Here is a 20189-nt window from a genome sequence, read left to right on the forward strand (position 1 = left end):
CAGCTATTTGTAAAGTCAGGTGACTTCATGTAAAAATTATCTTGGAAATATGGAAGGTCTGAAGCATGGGGATTGTATCTGCCTAAGGCAACAGTGTTGGCTGAACCTACTGGACTTCTCTGACCAGGGCTGTGCATGTCAGTTTCCCACCTTCCCACCTGGCCCTCTGCACTCACCTATGCTACCTGCCTCTATAAGCTAAGTTTGAGACCACTGGTCTAGAGCAGTGCTTCTCCAATGATCTGTGGTGAAGGACTGGTTTCCTAAATTTCTAATCTGTCGCTAACTGATGCTTTTAAAATAAAATTTTTAAAAAGGCATACAAAATTCAAGTTCCATTTTTATTATTAGATTCAGCATACATAAGACTATTCTGATAAATTCGTATGAAGTACGTAAATACTTATTTCTCAGTTGCTGTACAGAGCTCATCATGGGCTAGCAAAAGTTCATGGCGGGGTCAGAAAACTTCACTTTCCGTAGTACTGGTCTAGAGGATCACAAAGGGACCTCTCAGATCTACAATTCTGAGATTCTGCCTGTGACTTTCTGAATGGGGTATTTATAAACTTTAAGGGTATCAAAATGAGCAAGACTATACCAAGTCTTGTCCTGAACATAAATAGAACTGTAAACCACCTTACTTTCCCTTAGCCCTTTTGCAGATATGATTAGCTGAGTTCCTTAGAACCTGATGTATTTTTGGTATTTACCTTAAAGCACAAGCTTGTTATGTGCTGTTGAGTCCATTTTCGACTCACAGTGACCCCATGTGACAGAGTAGAACTGCCCCATAGGTTTTCTAGGCTGTAATCTTTATGGGAGCAGATTGTCAAATCTTCTCTCCCATTGAGCTTCTGGGTGAGTTTGAACCACCAACCTTTTGGTTAGCGACCAAGTGCGTAACTATTGTGCCACCAGGGCTCCTTATCTTACTCAAAACATGAAGCCTTCACACTCTGCCTCTTACCTTGAAAGAAGAAAGGCAGAGATTCTAGCTGACTGTCACTCAGCTTCTGCCCAAGAGCATCTGCTGTGGGCATAGCTCACTCTATGGCATTGCAAAGGAAACCACCTCGGCCACTCAGCATGACATTCTTGCCCAAGAAACACTTACAGGAAAAGCTAAAGGTTAGAATTTGAAATCAGGCATTAAGTATGCAAGAAGATGAAGGGTAATTGCTCATTTCCCCCACAAACAAATACATTTGTTTATGATTTCGAGTTTCTAAATACTCAGAAACACACATCATAAAGTACTTTTGCCTTAATGCTCCTTTTAAAATCCCTAATAACAACTTCATGTGCTCCACAGAAACAGACCATGTAATTTATTCAGGAAAATTAAAACCAGTAATCTGGTATTCTGTGTAAAGATTTTTCTTCCCCCTGCATGTGCTTAATTTTTTTTTTTTTTTTTTAAGAAAAGAAATCCTCATGTGAAAACAAAGCCTTTAAAGCAAATTACTACCCCAGAAAATCAATTACGAGAATTCCATAAAAATAGCCATTGTCCTTTTTCGTCCTTTATTGATAAAAGAAAGCAATTTGGGGCATCTTAAGAGTTGGACAAGAAAGAAAATGCTCAAGTTAGAAGGGTTCTGCCATGGAGGAGGTAGGCATTTTTTTTTCTTTCTAATTTACAGTCATTTTATGCATAAATCCAGAGCAAGAACCGTCCAGAATAACCAGAGTTCACAAGCTTTGCTGAATTTGAGACATCTATATAGCAACAGCCTCATGATGGGGAAATGTGAATGCTTTTTATATTGGTAATCATCTGTAACATGAGCAATTAAGTATAGTACTAATGGACTATGGCCAGGAGCCTGGTACTAATATTAAAAACTGACACAGATGAATAGGTTTGGAAGCAAAACCAGGCTGACAAAGACATTTTTATGAAGTGCTTGGACCTATTTGATTTAAACCAATCAGAGGCAAGTTCGGACGCGTAAGGCCTTCAGCGACAATGATGCATTCACAGGCATTGTACCATTTCTGCTATGCCTTAAATAAAAACACCCATTGATTCCTTTCAACAACCTGCACTTTCATGATTACACTCATTAATAAACCAAAGGTACCCAACCAATACACAAGTAACATTTACTGAGGAACCAGCTACTTTTTTTCTTGTTTTAAAATGAAAACATTTACTGGAAACATGAACCACACTGCATGAAAAATAAATCAGTGCATAATGCATAGTAGATCGCTCATTTCTTTTCCATCTTCTAGAAAAGCACACTGGTGCTGGGGAAGTAAGAAAAGGACTAAGCCTCTGAACCAGAGTGAAAACAACGAGAGACCCGAGGAACAACCAGCAACATAGGAGAGACACTAATCATTCCAATCTGGTTTGGAAGATCAGAAACCTTCCAAGGTTTTAAAACTTTCCAAGGGCATACCAAGACTAGATGTTTGCCCACAAAGTTCTGACCCATCTCAACTCCTTGAATCGTCTTGCAAATGGCGGTCCTTCATCAATCCTGCCATCTCTCTTTTGTCTGTGTCAGTGCAGTCTGTGACTCGCAAGAAGGAATGAAATCCACCATAATCACCAAATCTAGTTTTAGCCAAGAACTTCAGCCTCTTTGATAACCAAAGCAGAACTGTTTCAAGTCCCCGGATAGATCTGTGTATCCTCTGTCCTTCTCTGGTAGAGAAGTAAGACACCTAGAGCGGTAGCTCACAGCTTTTTCTCTCGATCACAACACAGGTTGTTTTTGTTAGTTGCAGAGCTGATTCTGGCTCATAATGATCCCAAGTGTGCAGAGGAGAACAGTTCCATAGGGTTTTCAAGGCTGTGTGACTAGGGCGGATTAACTAGTAAGCAAGATACACACAGGCTTACAGTAAGCAAAGATGTGGTGGAATCATGTAAAATTGTTCACTACAGATTAGTAAGTAAACACAAGTAAGCCCTTGTTCACCTTGCTTATTGGGTAACCCGTCCCTGGCTGTGACATTTTGGAAGCCAATCGCCAGGCCTGCCTTCCAAGGCACCTCTGGGTAGGTTCGAAACCAACCTTTTGGCTAGCTGCCGAGAGTTTAACCCTTTGCACCACCCAGGGACTTTTACCACAACACACAGCATATAGGATTATGGGTGATTTCTTTGAGATCATGATTGGTTCAAATGAGTGACAGTGGCATTATTATAAATCAATCGATTTAAAAAAATCAATTGTCCACAAACTGTGGTACGTTAACTATTAATTACTGATTATTCAAGACACACGTTGCATCTAATTACAACAGTGTGAGCGGAGCCTAGATGGAAAAAGGACAAAGAGGAAACGCCAAGAAAGGGTTAGAGACCTTGCTAACCATCCTGGACCACCTGGGCTCAGGGTGAGCTGGGGTTTTAGGCTCTGCAGCCAGTGGTGGTTTATCTGCACATATGGAAGAGCTTTCCAAGCCAGGGGCCCCAGGTGGGGCTCCAAATCCACCCTTCTGTACTCCGCTTGGGGATGCTGGGCGTGGGTCTCTGCAAATTACATGTCTCTTTGGTCAACTGTCTTCCTGTTGGGTGCCGCAAATAGGGAGGAATGGAAGGCAGGGAGAGAGTAGAAGAGACCTCTTCCTTTCCATGTGCTTGGTGGTCATGTCAGCGTCAACCCAATAACAACTCAGCAGCAGCAGTTGGTCCCAGTCTCTAGCTTCTTTCAACAATTCCCGAACAGTTTCAGTGCATTCCCTTTGAGGTCTAACAGCAGTGAGGAAGGACTGCCTCCTCCGGTGAGCCTCAGATCTATAAGGCTCCTTCTCCGAGCTCCTGTAGTACTAGTGCTAGTTGAGTGGCTCCCTCAGTTCCCATGAATCTGAGCCCCAGCTCTGAGAGGTTCATTCTCCAAACATCCGAACTGTGATACCCCAGCCTTTTCTCTCTGTGCTCTCAGCTTTAGGGGAACCTGCAGTTATTACCTCTGTGTTATCTTAGTGTTCCACACCAACACCTGTTCAACCAATTCCCTATAGTAAATTCTCTGTGTTGAAATACCTAGTGTGGGTTCTTTTTTCTTGACCGTTCCCTGAGTGATACACAACCAAACAAATTCTGGATTTGGAAGTGTGACATAGCTCTTCAAAAAATCCTATCCAGCGTGAGACCAAACCTTCATGAAATATGCAGTCTGTTTGCAAGAATGAGTAGAGAAGGGAAATTTTAAAACGTTGCTAAAGTTTGAGGTTTCTCTACTACAGTTTTTCAATTTGACTGATTGAAGCATTTGGGTTTCTGCCACTTCAAGAAGAGGTAAACCATGAGACAAAGTATACAATCATCAAAAGAATATATCTTGATATTTCATTTAAGATTCAGGCTATTTTTATTCACACAACTGCTTGAGTAAATAAAATACACAGACACTAATATAGAGCCAATCCTTCCCTTAATCCCAAACCTTGTCTATTTATTTTTTGACCACATGATACTTTGTACTTAGTTTGATTAATGTTTTCATTCTTTAACTAGGTTAGTTAGCATTACCAATTTTTAAGAAATCTTCTGGACTACAGCATTGTCAAGTAAGGCAATCTCTTGGGAATATTTTTTGGTATTTTTCATGGGACACTGAACCCAATTCAATTCACCATGATTATTCCACCAAATATATTCCAAGTATTTGTTGAACGGCCATATAAAAAGAGGCGCAGAATTAAATGCAGTACAATAAAGGCACAACCAAATCTGGAAGAAATATGACAAGGAATTGATGAGTTAAATGGCATTATCTGAGGGTGTGAAGGGTCTTGTTGAAGTCGGAATGGAAACTGACTATGAGAAGAACAGCCAGCAAATTTAGCAGTTAGTTGTGTTTTACCTTTCAAACTTGCAACCCAACTGGCCCGTCTGTTCAGCTAATGGGCTCTGTCTTGACTACATTCCATCTGTGGCCATCATTCAAACACACACACACACACACACACACACACACACACACACACACCCTCTACTTGGGTCTCACAAGCTCTGCATTTAAAACCAGGAAGTTGAGTTGAGTCAACACTTTATCAGGGAAATGCCAGGGATAAGGCAGTAAGTACAACTTAAACAAATTAAGTGAGAACTTCAAGCATAAAGCAAGGATAATTCATGAATTTGCTAACTGGCCTTCAATGGTATCGGTATTAGAGTCTAATGCAAAGAGGAAACACTCCTGTGGACACAACCTTCATAGCAGGCTAATTTTGTATTACTTTTTGTTTGCATCATCATCGTTCCGAAAGGGGCTGAAGTTGTTTGAAAACTAAGCCGCACAAAGCCTTGCAAGAAAGGATTTCCTAGGTCAAAAGCATAGCTGTAGAAGCAAAATACCAAGATGGGAAAAAAACAACCGAACTTATCTGAGGCCAATTCTCCTATTATTAGAAATGTTAATACAGCTACATCAAAACCTCATACTAACAATTCAGACCTGTTTTCTAGAAACTGAAGGTTCTCATATTAAATGAACCTATAGAGAATGCGCTGAATAACCCATGCTTGTGGAGGAGGGCAGGGAAAGCCTGTTCAGGTAGATGCTCATAGAATAAAAGCAAACTAAAAGAACATCTCATTTTAGCTGTCTAACCAGGGAAAGCCTCCTCACCTTAAAAAATCACAAAGTAAAATGCCAGAGGGATATTTTCCGTTTCCTAAAGAGTCCTTTAGACTTCCTTTGTCTTATCCTTGACCAGAAGAGCTTCTTCCAATGAACACACTTTTAATTAAGCAAGGTAAGGGTTTCTTACCTTTCATAATGTCTGCGAGTACATGTGGCGGCGCTGGTGCTCCCAGGATTACCGCCTAATTCATCATAAATATGTTTCCATTGACGGCGGGCCGTTATCTGAAAAAATGGCAACGGGAAATTCAATTGTACATCGTAAAAGAGTCACAATACCAGGCATCAACACATATGCGACAGTCAGAAGAGACGGTCTGTTCTGGAAGCCCAGAAACAGCGAAGTTCAAATGAGTATATGGGGAGACTTATGGTCTTATGGGAAGATCTCACTTTCAGCCCTTTGCTTTACAGTAAAGATGAAATTCTACCTATGGCTCTATATTGTTAACCTTAGTGCATTTTCATCTAAGGCATCTTCCTACATATCCACATAGTCATTTGCCCCCAAGGTGGCAAACTCATAGCCTGTTCTTTTATGTCATGTGGTAACGCATTAAAATAAAACCAGATTTTAGCTAAAATGTCTCTTCGCTCATCAGTTTAAATGAATCTGAATTAATGTTGGCTGCCTGAGGGCTGTGGAAATGGGTGGCTGGGGACATAGATGAAGAGAGAAACGTTTCACCAAACATGCTTTTGTATCTTCTGATTTTTGAACCACGGGATGTGTTTAAAAAACGAAATAGAATGACGATAAAAATTAATTAAAAAGATCAAACTGATTGTGGAATTTATAGTCATCTCAGGCTAAATTTTTATGCTAGCTCCTCTAACCATCAAAACAAAACCAAAATCTGGAAGTGTGTATGTCACAAGCTGTTTATTTTTATTCACTTGGGTCAGAAAAATGGGATATTGATCAAATTCTATGAAAACTAACATATTCCAAAGTTAAAATGTAAACTATGTACATTATTGAGCTTGGTGCATAAAAACAAACAACCTGAAATATACTGACATGGATACTATGGTCTTTTTTCTTCTTTAATTTTATTTTTGTACATAAATTAAGATTCTACAAAATAACAGATGCAAAATCTGGCATGTGCTTACTTTGGGGAAACCACATCATTTACTACATCCAAGCAAGTCTAGTGTTTCCTTGAAACTAGGAAGATAGAACAAGTGCTAGGGTCCAACAGGGTTACAGGAAAATTCTGTTACTGGAATGTGCAGAAGACAAGGCGTGGCAAAGGTGCCAGTGGCATTTAATACAATCAGCGCAAAGGCTTCTTTTGAAAAAATACCCACAGAGCTGCCAGCAGAGTTCACCAAGGGGCTAAAGGCAGCAATCAGAAAAAAAGAAAGAGGAAAAAAAACACACACTCACAAACTCAACTTGCAACCCAAGCTCTATAGTCGTAATCTAAGGAGGAGGAAATGGGTAGTTAAATATTATAGGGTAAATGGTACCTTTCCCATTATAAATACAAAGAACCCCTTTACTTCCATAAACCCTTCTCAACAGGCCCAAGGAGGACCTTGAGACAAGGCTATTTTCGCATTGTTCAATTCCCCATGAAGCATTCTTGAACCAATTTGTTTTGGTGGTTCTCATTAGAAAGAACCACCTCTTACATCCACTAGCAGGCATAACTGAAAATAAAATCTTTCTTTATAGCTTGGTTGAGATTATAATAAATGGTTTCAAAGCCTTTTCAAATATACTCAAAACACATATTTTGATAATTATTTTATATTCAATTACAATCTTCCTCCTACCTTTTAACTAATACAATCTCAGATTGATCTATTCAAGAGCCTTGTGCATCAAGCAAGAAGAAACAGGATCCCACTCTTGTTACTCCTCAAGTGTCTATGTTATTCCTCAAAACCCTTGGAATAATAACAAAACAGTGGCTGTCGGGTCAACTCCGACTCATGGAGACTCCATGTGTGTCAGATTAGAACTGTGCTCCACGGGTTTTTTTCTATGGCTAATTTTTTTTGGAAGGAGATCCCTAAGACTTTCTTCCAAGGTGCCTCTGGGTTTGACTCAAATCTTCTGGACTTTTGCTTAGTAGCCAAGCATGTTGACCATATTTGCACCATCCAGGAATGCCAGGTGCCTTGAAACACACCTCCATAATCCCCTCACCCATATGAGGTATGTGGACCCTGGGGAGCCCAGCAGAGCCAGAAAATAGCCTACGTATGTCTCTGCAATCACTTCCAAAGAAACCATCAAAGGAAGTTAGACTCAGAGATGTTGTGTGACTTGCCCAAGGACACACAGTAGCAGAGTGGCAAAGCCAGGACTCATAGCAACGTCTTGTGGCCCGAAAAGCAGGCTTCTTTCCACTACATCAAAGCAGCCTCCACATCAGAACAACATAAGAGATCTCTCAACTTTAGGGCCCTTTCCTTCAAATGAGGCAGGTGACTTTGGGAATTAGCTTCTGCTACAAGTTCTCAACTTTGAGTTCTGGGTCTTCTACCAGTGGGGAACTATCAAAGCTATGAGATCAACAAGAATCTAAGAGGGGTGGGTTGGGTTGGGTTAATAGTGCTCCAAGACTTTACTCTCTCGAAGTATCAGGTAAAACTAGGGTTCCTTTCACCCTGGCCACTTGTGTCTATAGTTAGAACAGAAGTTCTCTATTACATTCACCACCAAGTCACTGACGAGTTTCAATTCTATCAGAATCCATCCACTCCCTCATCCATTCACTCACCAACAACTTCTTGAGCATCTCCAGTTTGTTGGGGCTGTGCTAGCAGCTGAGGATACAACAATGAAAAACAGACCCAACACCCAAGAAGATTGCATTCTAGTGGAGAAGGCTAACATAAATAAGCGAACAAATATGTAAACAAAGTAAGAACAGATTGTGAAAAACGCAACGAAGGAAAAGAGTCCACTACTGATAGGGTCTTTTCATGTGCAAAAACTGACCGTGTCTTCCTCTCAGAACCCACCACCTAGGCTAGGGAATGCTCTGTTAAACATGTGCTGATCACAGAAATGACAAGACTTCTTTAAGAATAAATAATGAACTATCAAAAGGGAAAAAGTCTTCCTCACACTAGGACTGAAACCGTGACAGCTGGAAGCCACCATCTAGCACCATTCAGTGTTAATAAGCCATGTGCAGCTGCCCAGGGGTCTGTCAGCCCCCTGCTAGCAGGTTCTGGTGTTTAAATACAGTTTTTACCAGTGTGGGTTCATCTGGAGGGAAGAAAGTACTGCACCTTTGATAAAGTGGTCTCTCTGTTTAATGAGTTTCCACTGGACAGCCTGGATGAATCAGGTTATTTTGAGATATTTTCTTTCCACAGGAAAGTCATAAAATGTGCTCTTCCCAACTATTAAGTGCTTTTAAGTATACAGTCCTCCTGGGTATGCATTTCTCTCTATTTTCGTCTCCTCATGCACTTTTAATTCAAACGCTAATCTCAGGTGATAAGGCAAAAAATGTCTAAATCCTCCCATTTTCCAAAGCTACAATGGGTCTCAGAGCCCAGTAAAGAGAGGGGAAAGGGCCTGAGAGCTTCTCCTGAGCATCCTGCTCCCATGCCCATAAACCTGCCCTTTGTAGCCAAAAGGGCTTAACCAGTTGCCATCGAGTCCATTCCGACTTATGGCGACCCACGTGTGCAGAGCGGAACTGCTCCATACGGTTTTCAAGGCTGTGACTTTTCCGAAGCAGATCACCAGGCCTTTCTTCTGAGATGCCTCTGGGTGGGTTCAAACTGCCAACCTTTCGGAATAGTTGAGCACTTAGCCGTTTGCTCTACCCAGACTTCCCCAATATGCCTTTGTTGTTGTTGTGTGCCGCTGAGTTGATTCCAACTCACAGTGACCCTACGTGACGGGGTAGAACTGCCCCATAGGGTTTCCTAGGTTGTAGTCTTTATGGGAGCAGATTGCCAGGTCTTTTCTCCCATTGGACCAGTTGGTGGGTTCAAACCGCCAACCTTTCAGTTAGAAGCTGAGTGCTTAACTGTTTGCGCTACCCAGGGATTCCCCTAACATGCCTTAGTAGTGCCTAGTTATGTATTGGTTTAGGATTTTCATTCTGCTCTCCAATGTCTTCTCTGGATGTATGTTAGCTTTAAAACCCCATCTGGAGCAGAAACAATATCTGCCTGCTGTTATCTAGCTCCCAGGCCCATTTAGCTGCAAAATTTGATACGTTCTGGTGCTAGTTTCATTAATTCTCTTACTAAGTCTGAAGCTTCCTGGTCACCATTCAGGTTTCAGTCTGGCCGTATTTTAGGTTTTTAAGGTTACAAAGAACTTCTAGATCTTTGTTTCCTAAAGAAAACTGCCAAATCCATCCAAGCAGTTATTTCTCTTGGATGGTGCATCCCCTGTCACCCCCTACAAGGCTCTCACTTAGGTGACAGAGATTCATGACATCGACCCATCTACTGTGGTATATCCTTACAGGGCACAGTGCTGGGGACAGAGGCACAGAGGAGGTTAGGGGATTGGAAGGTGGAGGATGGAGAGATACCATGAAAAGAAAGAGGTTACTGCTTTCAAGGGCTCATAATGTAGCCGGAAGCATAACCCCACACAAGTAATCATAAAGCAAGATAAAAAGTTGAGCAGACCACACCCAAGTAAAATAAACCAATCGGGGTGCCCGTGAGATTTTAACCTTTCTTTGAAGATACTTGAATATTCTTTTCCTAGTGTAGGTAAGATCCAAAGAACTCTGTGAAAAGAACTCTACACCTCTTATCTTCACAGTGGTTTTATTGCTTACTAATAGAACGGTGCTCAAACTGTGTGCTTCAGAGCCCAGGTGTCTTAAAGGTGGTCTGCAACTAAGTCTCCACACATCCCCCCATTCCTGCCAAGAAAACGGGCCCAGTGAATGGGAAAGGAATCTGTCCCTTCTACAATAATTCGATCTGATGAAAATATCCTGTCGCTGAAAAAAAAAACAAAGAAAAAGCAGAAAACTACTATTTTAACCCAGCACATTAGCTTGGAGACTTGATTTCTCTGCCATTTAAAGTTGCATAAAAGAAATAACCATGGTATTTCTGAGCCCAGGTGAAGAAACAGCAATCAGAAATCTTTTAGGACTCATGTTCTGCCAAAGTGTAAGAACATGTAGGAAACGTGAAGCCAGAGGAGTTTGCCTGTAAGTGGTGTTGCCCGGGTGGCTCGGGGAAACAGCCTCGTTCTCAGAACACCTTGAAGGCGGCCTGAATTCAAGGAAGATGACTTTTTTTTCCTGGTAGTACTCCAGGAACTGGAGCCTTTCAAAACTGCATGACATCATCTTTGGCCTTGAGAATTCTGAATTAAGCAAGAGGCTTTGTCTGTCCAGAGAGCAGGGTTAGATTCAGAGGATGTCTTCAAAATGATGTCAAAACCAGAATTTGATGTCAAAGCCAAATCCATCCAGCAAGAAACCAGGTGACTTCTTCTCCCAGATGAAAACTAATGGTCCTGTCTCATCTGTGGGGAGGGGGCTACAGCTGACATGCTTAGAAGGCACCCCTGAGCATGGTCCTCGGCCTCTAGCATAAGATTCACTCAAGACCCATTTCCCTACTCTACCTTCTCTCCAAATACTGCCTCTGGCTTGCCATTAATGGTTAGTCAAATGGAAATCACTTTAGCAAACCACTCTCAACAGGCTGCATCCCAAGCTACTCTGCAGCTTTAATTGCTTCACCAGTCACTACCTACAGTAAAGGCCTCTTCAGCTCATTGGGCAAAGCTTTATCCAGTTCTGCCTCTTCAATTGTAGGTGACCCATGCTCCAACATGTTTGGTAGGAAAAGTTGGATATATGACTGCAAATGAAGGGTCCTCACTGCCAACCAATCAGAATGCCAGGATATTGCTTTTTAGGAAATCAAATCCAGTCAACACATTTATGATCTTTAAACTCAAGGATGAAGCGATACCATATGCATTTCCAGAAAAGGCAGAGGAGGCCAAAAGAATAAAAAATACAGCCTTTAGTTGAAGGCTATAAAGCTTAAAATAAAACTTCTGCTTCTTTTTTTTTTTTTTAATTCAATTTGAGGGTTGTGAAGGACTGAAATGAAATAATCCATAATCCGCAATTCAAACCAGAAGGTTTGGAATAGTTTATAACCACAAACAAAAACAAGCCAATTAAGATGGCCTCTTTTTATAACCAGAAGGAATTCCAGAGAGATGTCTTTATCCAATCGCAAGTTAACAGCAGACACAATACATCTACAAATTTTATACTTGCAATTTTTGACTATTACTGGATGTTTACCCTTATCCAGACTTCTTAACTCATCTCCAAAGTTCACACATTTTTCTCAAGAATCAGAAAATCTCAGCTAATTAATATATATGGTCAGGTTCCCATCAGGTACAAAAAAGAACTGAATGAAAGATGCTACTAAGGAATGTAGATTAGATCCTTTTTCCAAAACATCACTCAAAACACACAGACATTGGTCTAGATACATAAGAGGTTTCTGGGAACGGAAGGCACAAAGAATGGTCATTTCTGAATCTCTTTCTTTCCAATATCGCTATGGAGGTTCAGACAGCTGCATACAAAATTCTCAGCAAGTCAGAATTTGAAGAACCCCACAATGACCTCATGCAACTCATTCCATCTCCTTGTGCCTCAGTTTTTCTCATTTGCAAAATGAGAGTTTGCCCTAGAGCAGGGCAAGCAACCTTTTCTGCATAAAGGCCAACTCAGGAAAAATACAAACATGAGGGTGCTCCACATTCCCTTATTCAAATGCAAATAGTTTACTGAATCCCAAAGAAAAATAATGTCTGCTATTACAGCTTAGATTACCACTTTACTGAATGGAAAAACACTAGTCGGAAACTTTGTGCTGTTCTCCAGCCAAGCAAATGTTAGCACTCTGGCATGTTTGTACAGTAGAAGCATGGAGACAATTTTCTATTATTTGATACTTGACTTAGACGGGGGTGACATTTTGAAGCTAAGAGCCATGAAGCTAAGTGTTGATAATCATGCTACCACTGGCTTCGAATTAACATCACCTGGGAAGCTTAAAAAAAAAAAAAAATTCTCTGGTTCTCAGGCCCAGGCCCCACCATAGTAAATATCTAAGTACCTCAGGGTGGGGGCGCAGACAACTACATACACTTTACAGTTCATCATTGAAAACTTGGGCACCCGCTCTTAGATTAGCCTTTGAGAACCACTGATCTAGAAGATTCTAAAATCTCTTTTGAACTCGAAATGATTACAAGTCCACACTTGCTTCAGATATCAGATAATCTCCCAGATAAGCGTCCTCTAGTAACTTTGTGATCACCACTTAAGTTCTCAGACTTTGGATATTATGTGTACATCTCTTGGACTAACTTCAAGATTAAATCTCATAGAACATCTCATGGTTTTATTAGTCAAAATACGCAACAGAAAAATGTATTCTGTACTTAAAACCCAAAAAAGCAAACCCGTTGTCATGGAGTTGATTCGGACTCATAGTGACCCCGTATGACAGAGGAGAACCGCCCATAGGGTTTCCAAGGCTGTAATCTTTACGGAAGCAGACTGCCACATCTGTCTCCCACAGAGGCTGTACTTAGGAGGTTCAAAAGTATAAATGTAGAATGAGAGTGGCAAACTTAAGTGTCTACAGCGTCAATAAGTAGTGTAAGACATTTATAAAAATAAAAGTAGATATTTCTTCAAAAGCTCTGTTTAGATCAGACAAAATCCCACCAATGGGCCTTATCCAGTATAAAAGCCCAGCTGTAGATTTTATATTAAGATGCCTATGTAGATTCACTGCCTGAGATGAGAGAAATGACAAAAAACAAAACCAAACCCTAGGATGTTGTGAAAAAGACAGGGACTCCATGAATGATGAGGAAGGTGAAGGGTGAGTGGAGAACGAAGGAGGAAAGGGCAGTGCCAGAGGGTGCCAGTCCTCTCTGGGGCTTGTCTGAAGGGGCATGAAGCTCATAACCAGATGGAAGGCCAATTCCAATTTGGCTTTCAATATTCCTTCTCCCCAGCCTCTCTACACCCACATACACACACTGAAGCTGAATAAGTGGCAAAGCACAACTCCTAGCATGGGTACACCCCTCCCCCTGCCTACTGAATAACTCCAGGGCTTAGCATTCAACAGCCTTCCTCAACTGGCCCCATCTTCTTTCCATCTATCTCTCTGAAGACTCCCATTCATGCTTGCTTGTCCCAGCCATCTAGTCATTCTAAGTTACTCAAATTCTACCTACTTTCTTCTAACTCCACACTTTTTTTCCCCCATTTGATTCTCTTTTCCTATAAGACCATAAGCATCCCTGTCTAAATTCCATCCATTCCCCAAGATTCTGATCTAACGGCATCAATGCCTTCCAGCTTTCCTTTCCCTCATCTCTAAATGAGGAAGTGCTTTACATGTAGAGGGCACTAATCTTTTCCCACCTTGTTTATAATTACAATTACCACTTTTCCCAGATGGTAAGTAACTTACGGACCAGAACCACTGGCCTAGATATTTTCATATCTTTCAAAATGCTTGCACACACAAGGTACTCAGTACACGTGTGGTCAGGTGGCTTGCTGAATGTGTGGTCATTCATGCATCCATTCAACAAGAGAATAAATACTCTGTTCAAACAGTACCTCTAATGCCCTGAAACTTATCAGAAGCTTCTTCGGTACATTATACACCATCTTGTTGTTGTATGGGGAAAAAAAAAAAAGGAAAACAAACCTTATAAAGACACAGAAGATACAAAAGCAGGAAAAACTGATTCTGTGAAATTTGCTGGCACTCTCCCTATCAATGAATAACAAAAAGTTCCTGGGTTGCAAAAGACATTTCACAATATTGTGCAATATCACGTAACTATCTGCAGTCACAGTTCATAAAAATGTGTATTCCTATTCGTAACAATAAAAGTCTGGGCTACGGGGTTGATTCCTAAATTTATGAGACTAACCCTGAATGAGTAATCATATTCTGCACATGGATGAAAGCTATAATTAGCTCAGGATTTTGCAAAACTACGAGCTCTAGTGGTGAGGAGTCCTGGTCCTATCAACAGACCCAACCAAGTGAAAAATTACAGTATTTATTTGTATATAGGGCACTTGATAAACTAAATATTTCAAGTAAATTCATGTCTATGAAATGCACATTTATATGTACTTCATTTGAGCATTATATTCTCTTATAAACACATACATATACCCTATATACTAAATAAAACATTTGGTATGCATGTATATTTACATAAATTTTTTTTGAGTCAGAAATCATGGCAGATATCTCTACTCTAAATACCAGATTATCTGAATACCATAATGCTTGCCATCTTTTTCTCATTCCGAGTCCCTGACATCAAATCATTATCCAAGGCTGTGGAACAATATGCTTTATCTGGCAAGAAACACTGGCTATTCCATTTGAGCTCAAATAATTTCATTTTCTTGACTTTGTGTCTCTTACTGTCATTTTACTACAGTACAGAGATATCCCAGATTACTTCTTAAGGACAGAAAAAAAAAAAAAAACGATTTCTTATTCAATTGGAGAAGAAACTGCACAACTTAATCTGATCATTGTGTGCAGGAGAAATTATTCCCAATGACGACATCTTCCTAGGTCAATTGATTTTATTATAGATTCATCTTTGTGTGCTATATTAATGCAGTTCTTTCTTCTTATTTCAAGATTTTAATCTTAGTTTGCTTTGCTAACATTTTACTGGTTGAAAATTCATGCTATAAAAATCCGGGCCATCAAATTTTCCCGTGGGCTAAAAATAACCCGTTCCTGTCAGTTAGAATTAGCTGATAAAGAGTGTCAGAGCCTGTTCTGAATAAGTTTGATAACTTCCTGTTTATGTGGCATTGACCCTTGTCTAATAAAGCTTCTTTGCCCTAGAATGAGAGAAGACTCTGCTGCATTCTATTCCTTAATGGCCAATGCTGATTACTTTTGAAAGCCTTTAATACATTTCCCATATTAGACGTGAACAGATGTCAGGTATGTTGCCAAGGGAAATTTCTTTTATGCAATCTTGGCTTGTTGTACAATAATAGCCCTTTCTCAACATGGGAAAAAATTACAGACCCAACTAATTTCCCTGACAGGGGAGAGTTACATATGTTTTCCACTTGTAGTTTTTACGACAAGTTTACAATTTTGCCAAACCTGGAACTAATTGGGACCATTTCCAAAAGCGGCCCAATAAACCCCCAAAAGTGTAGAACCATTTGAAAAGGCAGTCAATGATGGCTTGCTTTTGCATCTTCTCCATTTTGGTCGGGGGCGGGGAGGGGGGGGTCATATTGCAAAATTATTTCATTTAAGTTGCTTAAACACTTACTGTTTCATATCCTCCCAGTTTTTGAGCAGCTTGAAACATAGTCCAAAGGTTAACTGTTAGAGGGACAATAAGTATTTAGATAAGCATTGCATTAACATACTTCCAAGAAATCTCAATTAAAACATTTTATTTTTCAATGAGAAAGAGAAAAAAAGAAATACCAACGTACCCCAGAGAGCTAACTTTTTAGGAAACTATTTGCCAAAGGGCATTCATTCAACAACAGGATATATTATCACTACTTAAAATATTGCTTAAGAAACAGCCACAAAACTACGGAAATGGTTCTACTTTGAGGATAAAGGACAACACAAATTTAGTCCTGTTGCCATCAATAAGGCAAGAAAAGCTAAGCTAGATTGTCCTTGGGAAAAAAGTGTGTGATTTCTAAACTGGGGTTGCTTTCATTCAACCCTTAAAAAGAAGACATTAAATGGTAGTATATAATGCTTCCCTCAGATAAGAACTTTCCATAGTAAATAAATAACAGCTAACACAATTATGATTGCCTTCCTAATAGAACACCTGATGGGAGCACTATATTAAAGGCTCACACCGTATTTCGCCTACACCCAGTGCCTTCCCGTGACTAGGTAAACAAATATTCCGAACAGGAGGTGGAAGGGATACAACAGATCAAAGGGGGCCGAGGAAGACATTCATTCACAAAGGAACTGAGTGATGAAACCACTTAGTCCCCTAACTTTAACTGTGAACTGATACATATATATCTCGTATATATAATATATACAAGTTTCTATTTATAAATATATATTTAAACAGGTTTCTCTTTACAGAGTTTGCATATGTTTACGCTGTTAAACAACTACGCCGAATCGTTAGCAACCCTGTTCATTTGTACCAAATATCATGGAATGGGGCTGCTATGGATTTGATTCCTTTACAAGGGGGAGAAAATTGAACTTCAAGTAATTCCTTAGCAAAGGAAATGAAAATAATAGTAAAAAAAAAAAAAAGGCTGTTTGACACAACACGTTCTCAAAGCCTCATTGAACCTTGTACTATTTCAAAGCTATCAAGAGCTCTGCCTCGGCCTTGATTTAATCTGAACCAATGCATAATGCAACAAAGCTGTTCATAGTACATTAATTTTACTTCTATTTCAAGCAACCAGTTTTCAGACAAACATTGTAATCATTCGTAGTTATATAAGTTTATAATGGCTGCGAGTGTTCTGTTGCAATCAGCGCCAACTGCTATTAGGTATGTAAATTGTTATGTAAAACATACAGGTTTGACATTCTTCATCAAAATGACACATGGTTTTAATCTAGGAAGATATGTTTGGAGAAAATAATATTTCAAGCCAGGGGCTCATCGCTTTGTGAGCCACTAAATCCGGACAGAGGCAAAATATATATTCGGTTGCAAAATCAGCAGAGGATCTGGATTTCTTCTCTTTTTATAAGGAATTCTGCTCAGCTCTGCGTCCCCTGTTCTACTTACAAATAAATGATGTCACTTAAAACATACACATCCAACTAACTCAAAATAGGGCCCCCCTGTTCAAATTTGTGTATTTCTTGTTTCCTCTGAAGCCAGATTTTTCTCTCTTAACCACTGCGGGTTTAGGGAATCTATTTTCTCTTTGTGGTTGTTTTGCCCACCTTTAAACGTCCTCCTTTTAAAAGCTGCCTTTTTACAGGCAACATCTGTGCCTGATAAAGCTACGTCATATTATTATCTCAGAAGAAAGGCGTTAGAGACACTTGAGATTGACAAAACAGAAAATGAGAAACTTTCAACATGTCTATTTCCAGTCATAATCAGTGGATTCAAGCCTATAAATATCTCCCTGCAACTGCCCCAGAAGGGAACAATGTAGCGGAAAAAGGCAGGGGAAAAAAATGCCTGGCTGGGACAACTTTTAGCTTTAGTATAAACACAGGGCACCAGCCCCAAATTAGGATTTCAACATAATCTCTTGAGTCCATTTTTTTTTTCCAATTCAAAGAATCTGAACAGTTTCGATATTTCAGAAATGAAAACAAGTATACTTACTCTGTTTAAAACCTAAATAGGGTATTCGCTCGATCGGCGTTTTCCTTTCTTTCATGTATTTATAAAGTGCCACAAGGAAGGCCTGCTCATCTGCCCTGCACTCTTCACCAATGGTAACCTTTGGTTTTTCTTCATTTGAGACTTTTTTACAGTTATTATGGTTATTCTTCGGTTTGGTCAAGGCTGACCTGGCCTCACATTTCACCTGGAAAAGAGAATTGGCACCTCAAATTAGGCACAGCCTCGGAATGCTTACAAAGACATCGCTAAATATGAATTGTCTTAGACCAGGGCGTGACAAACTTTCTATAAAGGGCCTGATAATAAATATTGTAGGCTTTTAAACCATACAGTCTCTGTCACAACTACTCAGCTCTGCTGGTGTAGTGTGAAAACAGTCACAGACAACATGGAAACAGATGGGTGTGGTACTTCAATAAACTTTATTTATAGAAACAGACGGCCAGTGGGCCACTGTTTACCAACCCTCTTTTAGACTCCTCTGTAGTATGCTGACGTGAAACCAGCAACAGTGTTTGATCCAATTGGGTCCTCTCTTCTTGCTCCTTTATCACTTTATTTTCCTAAGGGGCACCATCAGTTAACATGCCCTTGGACAAGCCTGCCTTCTTACCATTATAGTCCCATATTTGGCACTTTGTATCAAAATGACAGGCAAGTTTATTTCTTCATAGTAAACTCATCTTGTTGATATTCTAGCAACCTTGAAAAATATAAGCATGTCAATGGCAGGAGATACTGGCATCAGGAATAGCAGAAAGGTTCTAACTGTCTGTGACCCTAGAATGATGCCCAGACACACTCTCCAACCCGTTGCCGTCGAGCCGATTCTGACTCATAGCGACCCTACAGGACAGGGTAGAACTGCCTCATAGGGTTTCCAAGGAGCAGCTAGTGGATTTGACCTGCTAACCAAAAGGTTAGCAGCTGAGCTCTAAGTAGGATACAAAAGATTCCACACTTTAATGGGGTCTCTTAATTTTCAGTCAGCTCTGGGAATATAACCAAACCAGTCAACCCCGACTCATGGTGACCCCATGTGTCTCAGAGTGGAACTGTGCTCCAACGGGTTTTCAATGGATGATTTTTTAGAGGTAAATCGCCAGGCCTTTCTTCCAAAGCACCTGTGGGTGGACTTGAACCTACAACCTTTTGGTTAGCAGCTGAATGCATTAACTGTTTGCACCACCCAGGGATTCTGAGAATATAATAAGAAGATGTTAACTTGCCACAAGAAAAAGGAGAGGTCAGCTAAAAATCCAAGAAGTATTAGTGAAAAGTTCCATAATTAAAAAATAAATGGTGGTGAATGGGTCAGATACTCTTCCTTCCACACTAGAAGCAAACATGGAGCTGGGCATATCTAGCTGCCAACCTAATGTTCCCTCCTCACTGGCGTGTTCTACAAGAGGCCTTTGATGGTTGTTAAATATAACGCTAAGTTGCTGAGCTATTTTAATTGTAAAAGGGGGAAGTACAAAGGGTCAGACTTTGACTTCAAGTGCACCCATGGGGAATGTGCACATTCCAATATTCTTTACATCTCCATATCTAACATCAAGCAAGAAGAGGGCAATACTGGAGAAATGTTATGAATAAAAATGTCCCACACAGTCTCCAACATTTTCCTTTCTAGATTCTGACCCCACTTTTTCGTTCCTTGCAAATCTTCTTTCCCAAGCACTGAGAACATAAAAGATGTTGCTTATTTATTAAAGGGAAAAGCATCCTCTGTAAGGGCTTTCTTTATTGCTTATTCTCTCAAGTGAACACCCTACTTTAATATCTTCAGACTGGTCCTGGAAAAATAAAACTTCCTGCACAACTCATTGAACTGGGCCTCTAGATAAGATTTTAATTTTTTAAAGGACTGTAGAAGTGGGATTAAAACTCTCTTTCCGTGTAGTTTTTTATTTACAATATTTTCAAACTTTAGTGCTTTGTAACATTATCTGAAGACGAACATCCTATGAAATTTGATGTTGTCATCATTTTTCACTGCCAGATTTTAGGTTGTTGGCGCTAAAGTTCTAATGAAATCTATAATTTAATGGCTTTTAAAAAATTGTAAAAATCACTCCAGTTTTAATCTGTATTGCCATTTGGCCTTTTTTGAGTACTTCCTATGTAACTAGGCTCTATTCTAATTTGGCATTTTTCATGTATTATCTCATTTCACTGTC

General features: G+C 40.0%; 1 protein-coding gene across 7 annotated transcripts in view; it reads right to left on the reverse strand.

Moving 5' to 3' along the window:
* ARID5B (AT-rich interaction domain 5B) overlaps positions 1–20189 on the reverse strand; it is a 196493-nt gene that overhangs the window by 20505 nt on the left and 155799 nt on the right. For all 7 annotated transcript variants that reach the window (XM_004369855.3, XM_023739252.1, XM_023739237.1 and 4 more), the window contains 3 exons: positions 17986–18190; positions 15964–16016; positions 5740–5837 (listed from right to left, as the gene is read on the reverse strand). In XM_004369855.3, the coding sequence (XP_004369912.1) occupies positions 5740–5837; positions 15964–16016; positions 17986–18190 (356 nt within the window). The remainder of the gene's footprint in view (positions 1–5739; positions 5838–15963; positions 16017–17985; positions 18191–20189) is intronic.

This window comes from Trichechus manatus, unplaced genomic scaffold (assembly GCF_000243295.1).
Source record: "Trichechus manatus latirostris isolate Lorelei unplaced genomic scaffold, TriManLat1.0 scaffold00007, whole genome shotgun sequence".
NCBI classification, from domain to species: domain Eukaryota; kingdom Metazoa; phylum Chordata; class Mammalia; order Sirenia; family Trichechidae; genus Trichechus; species Trichechus manatus.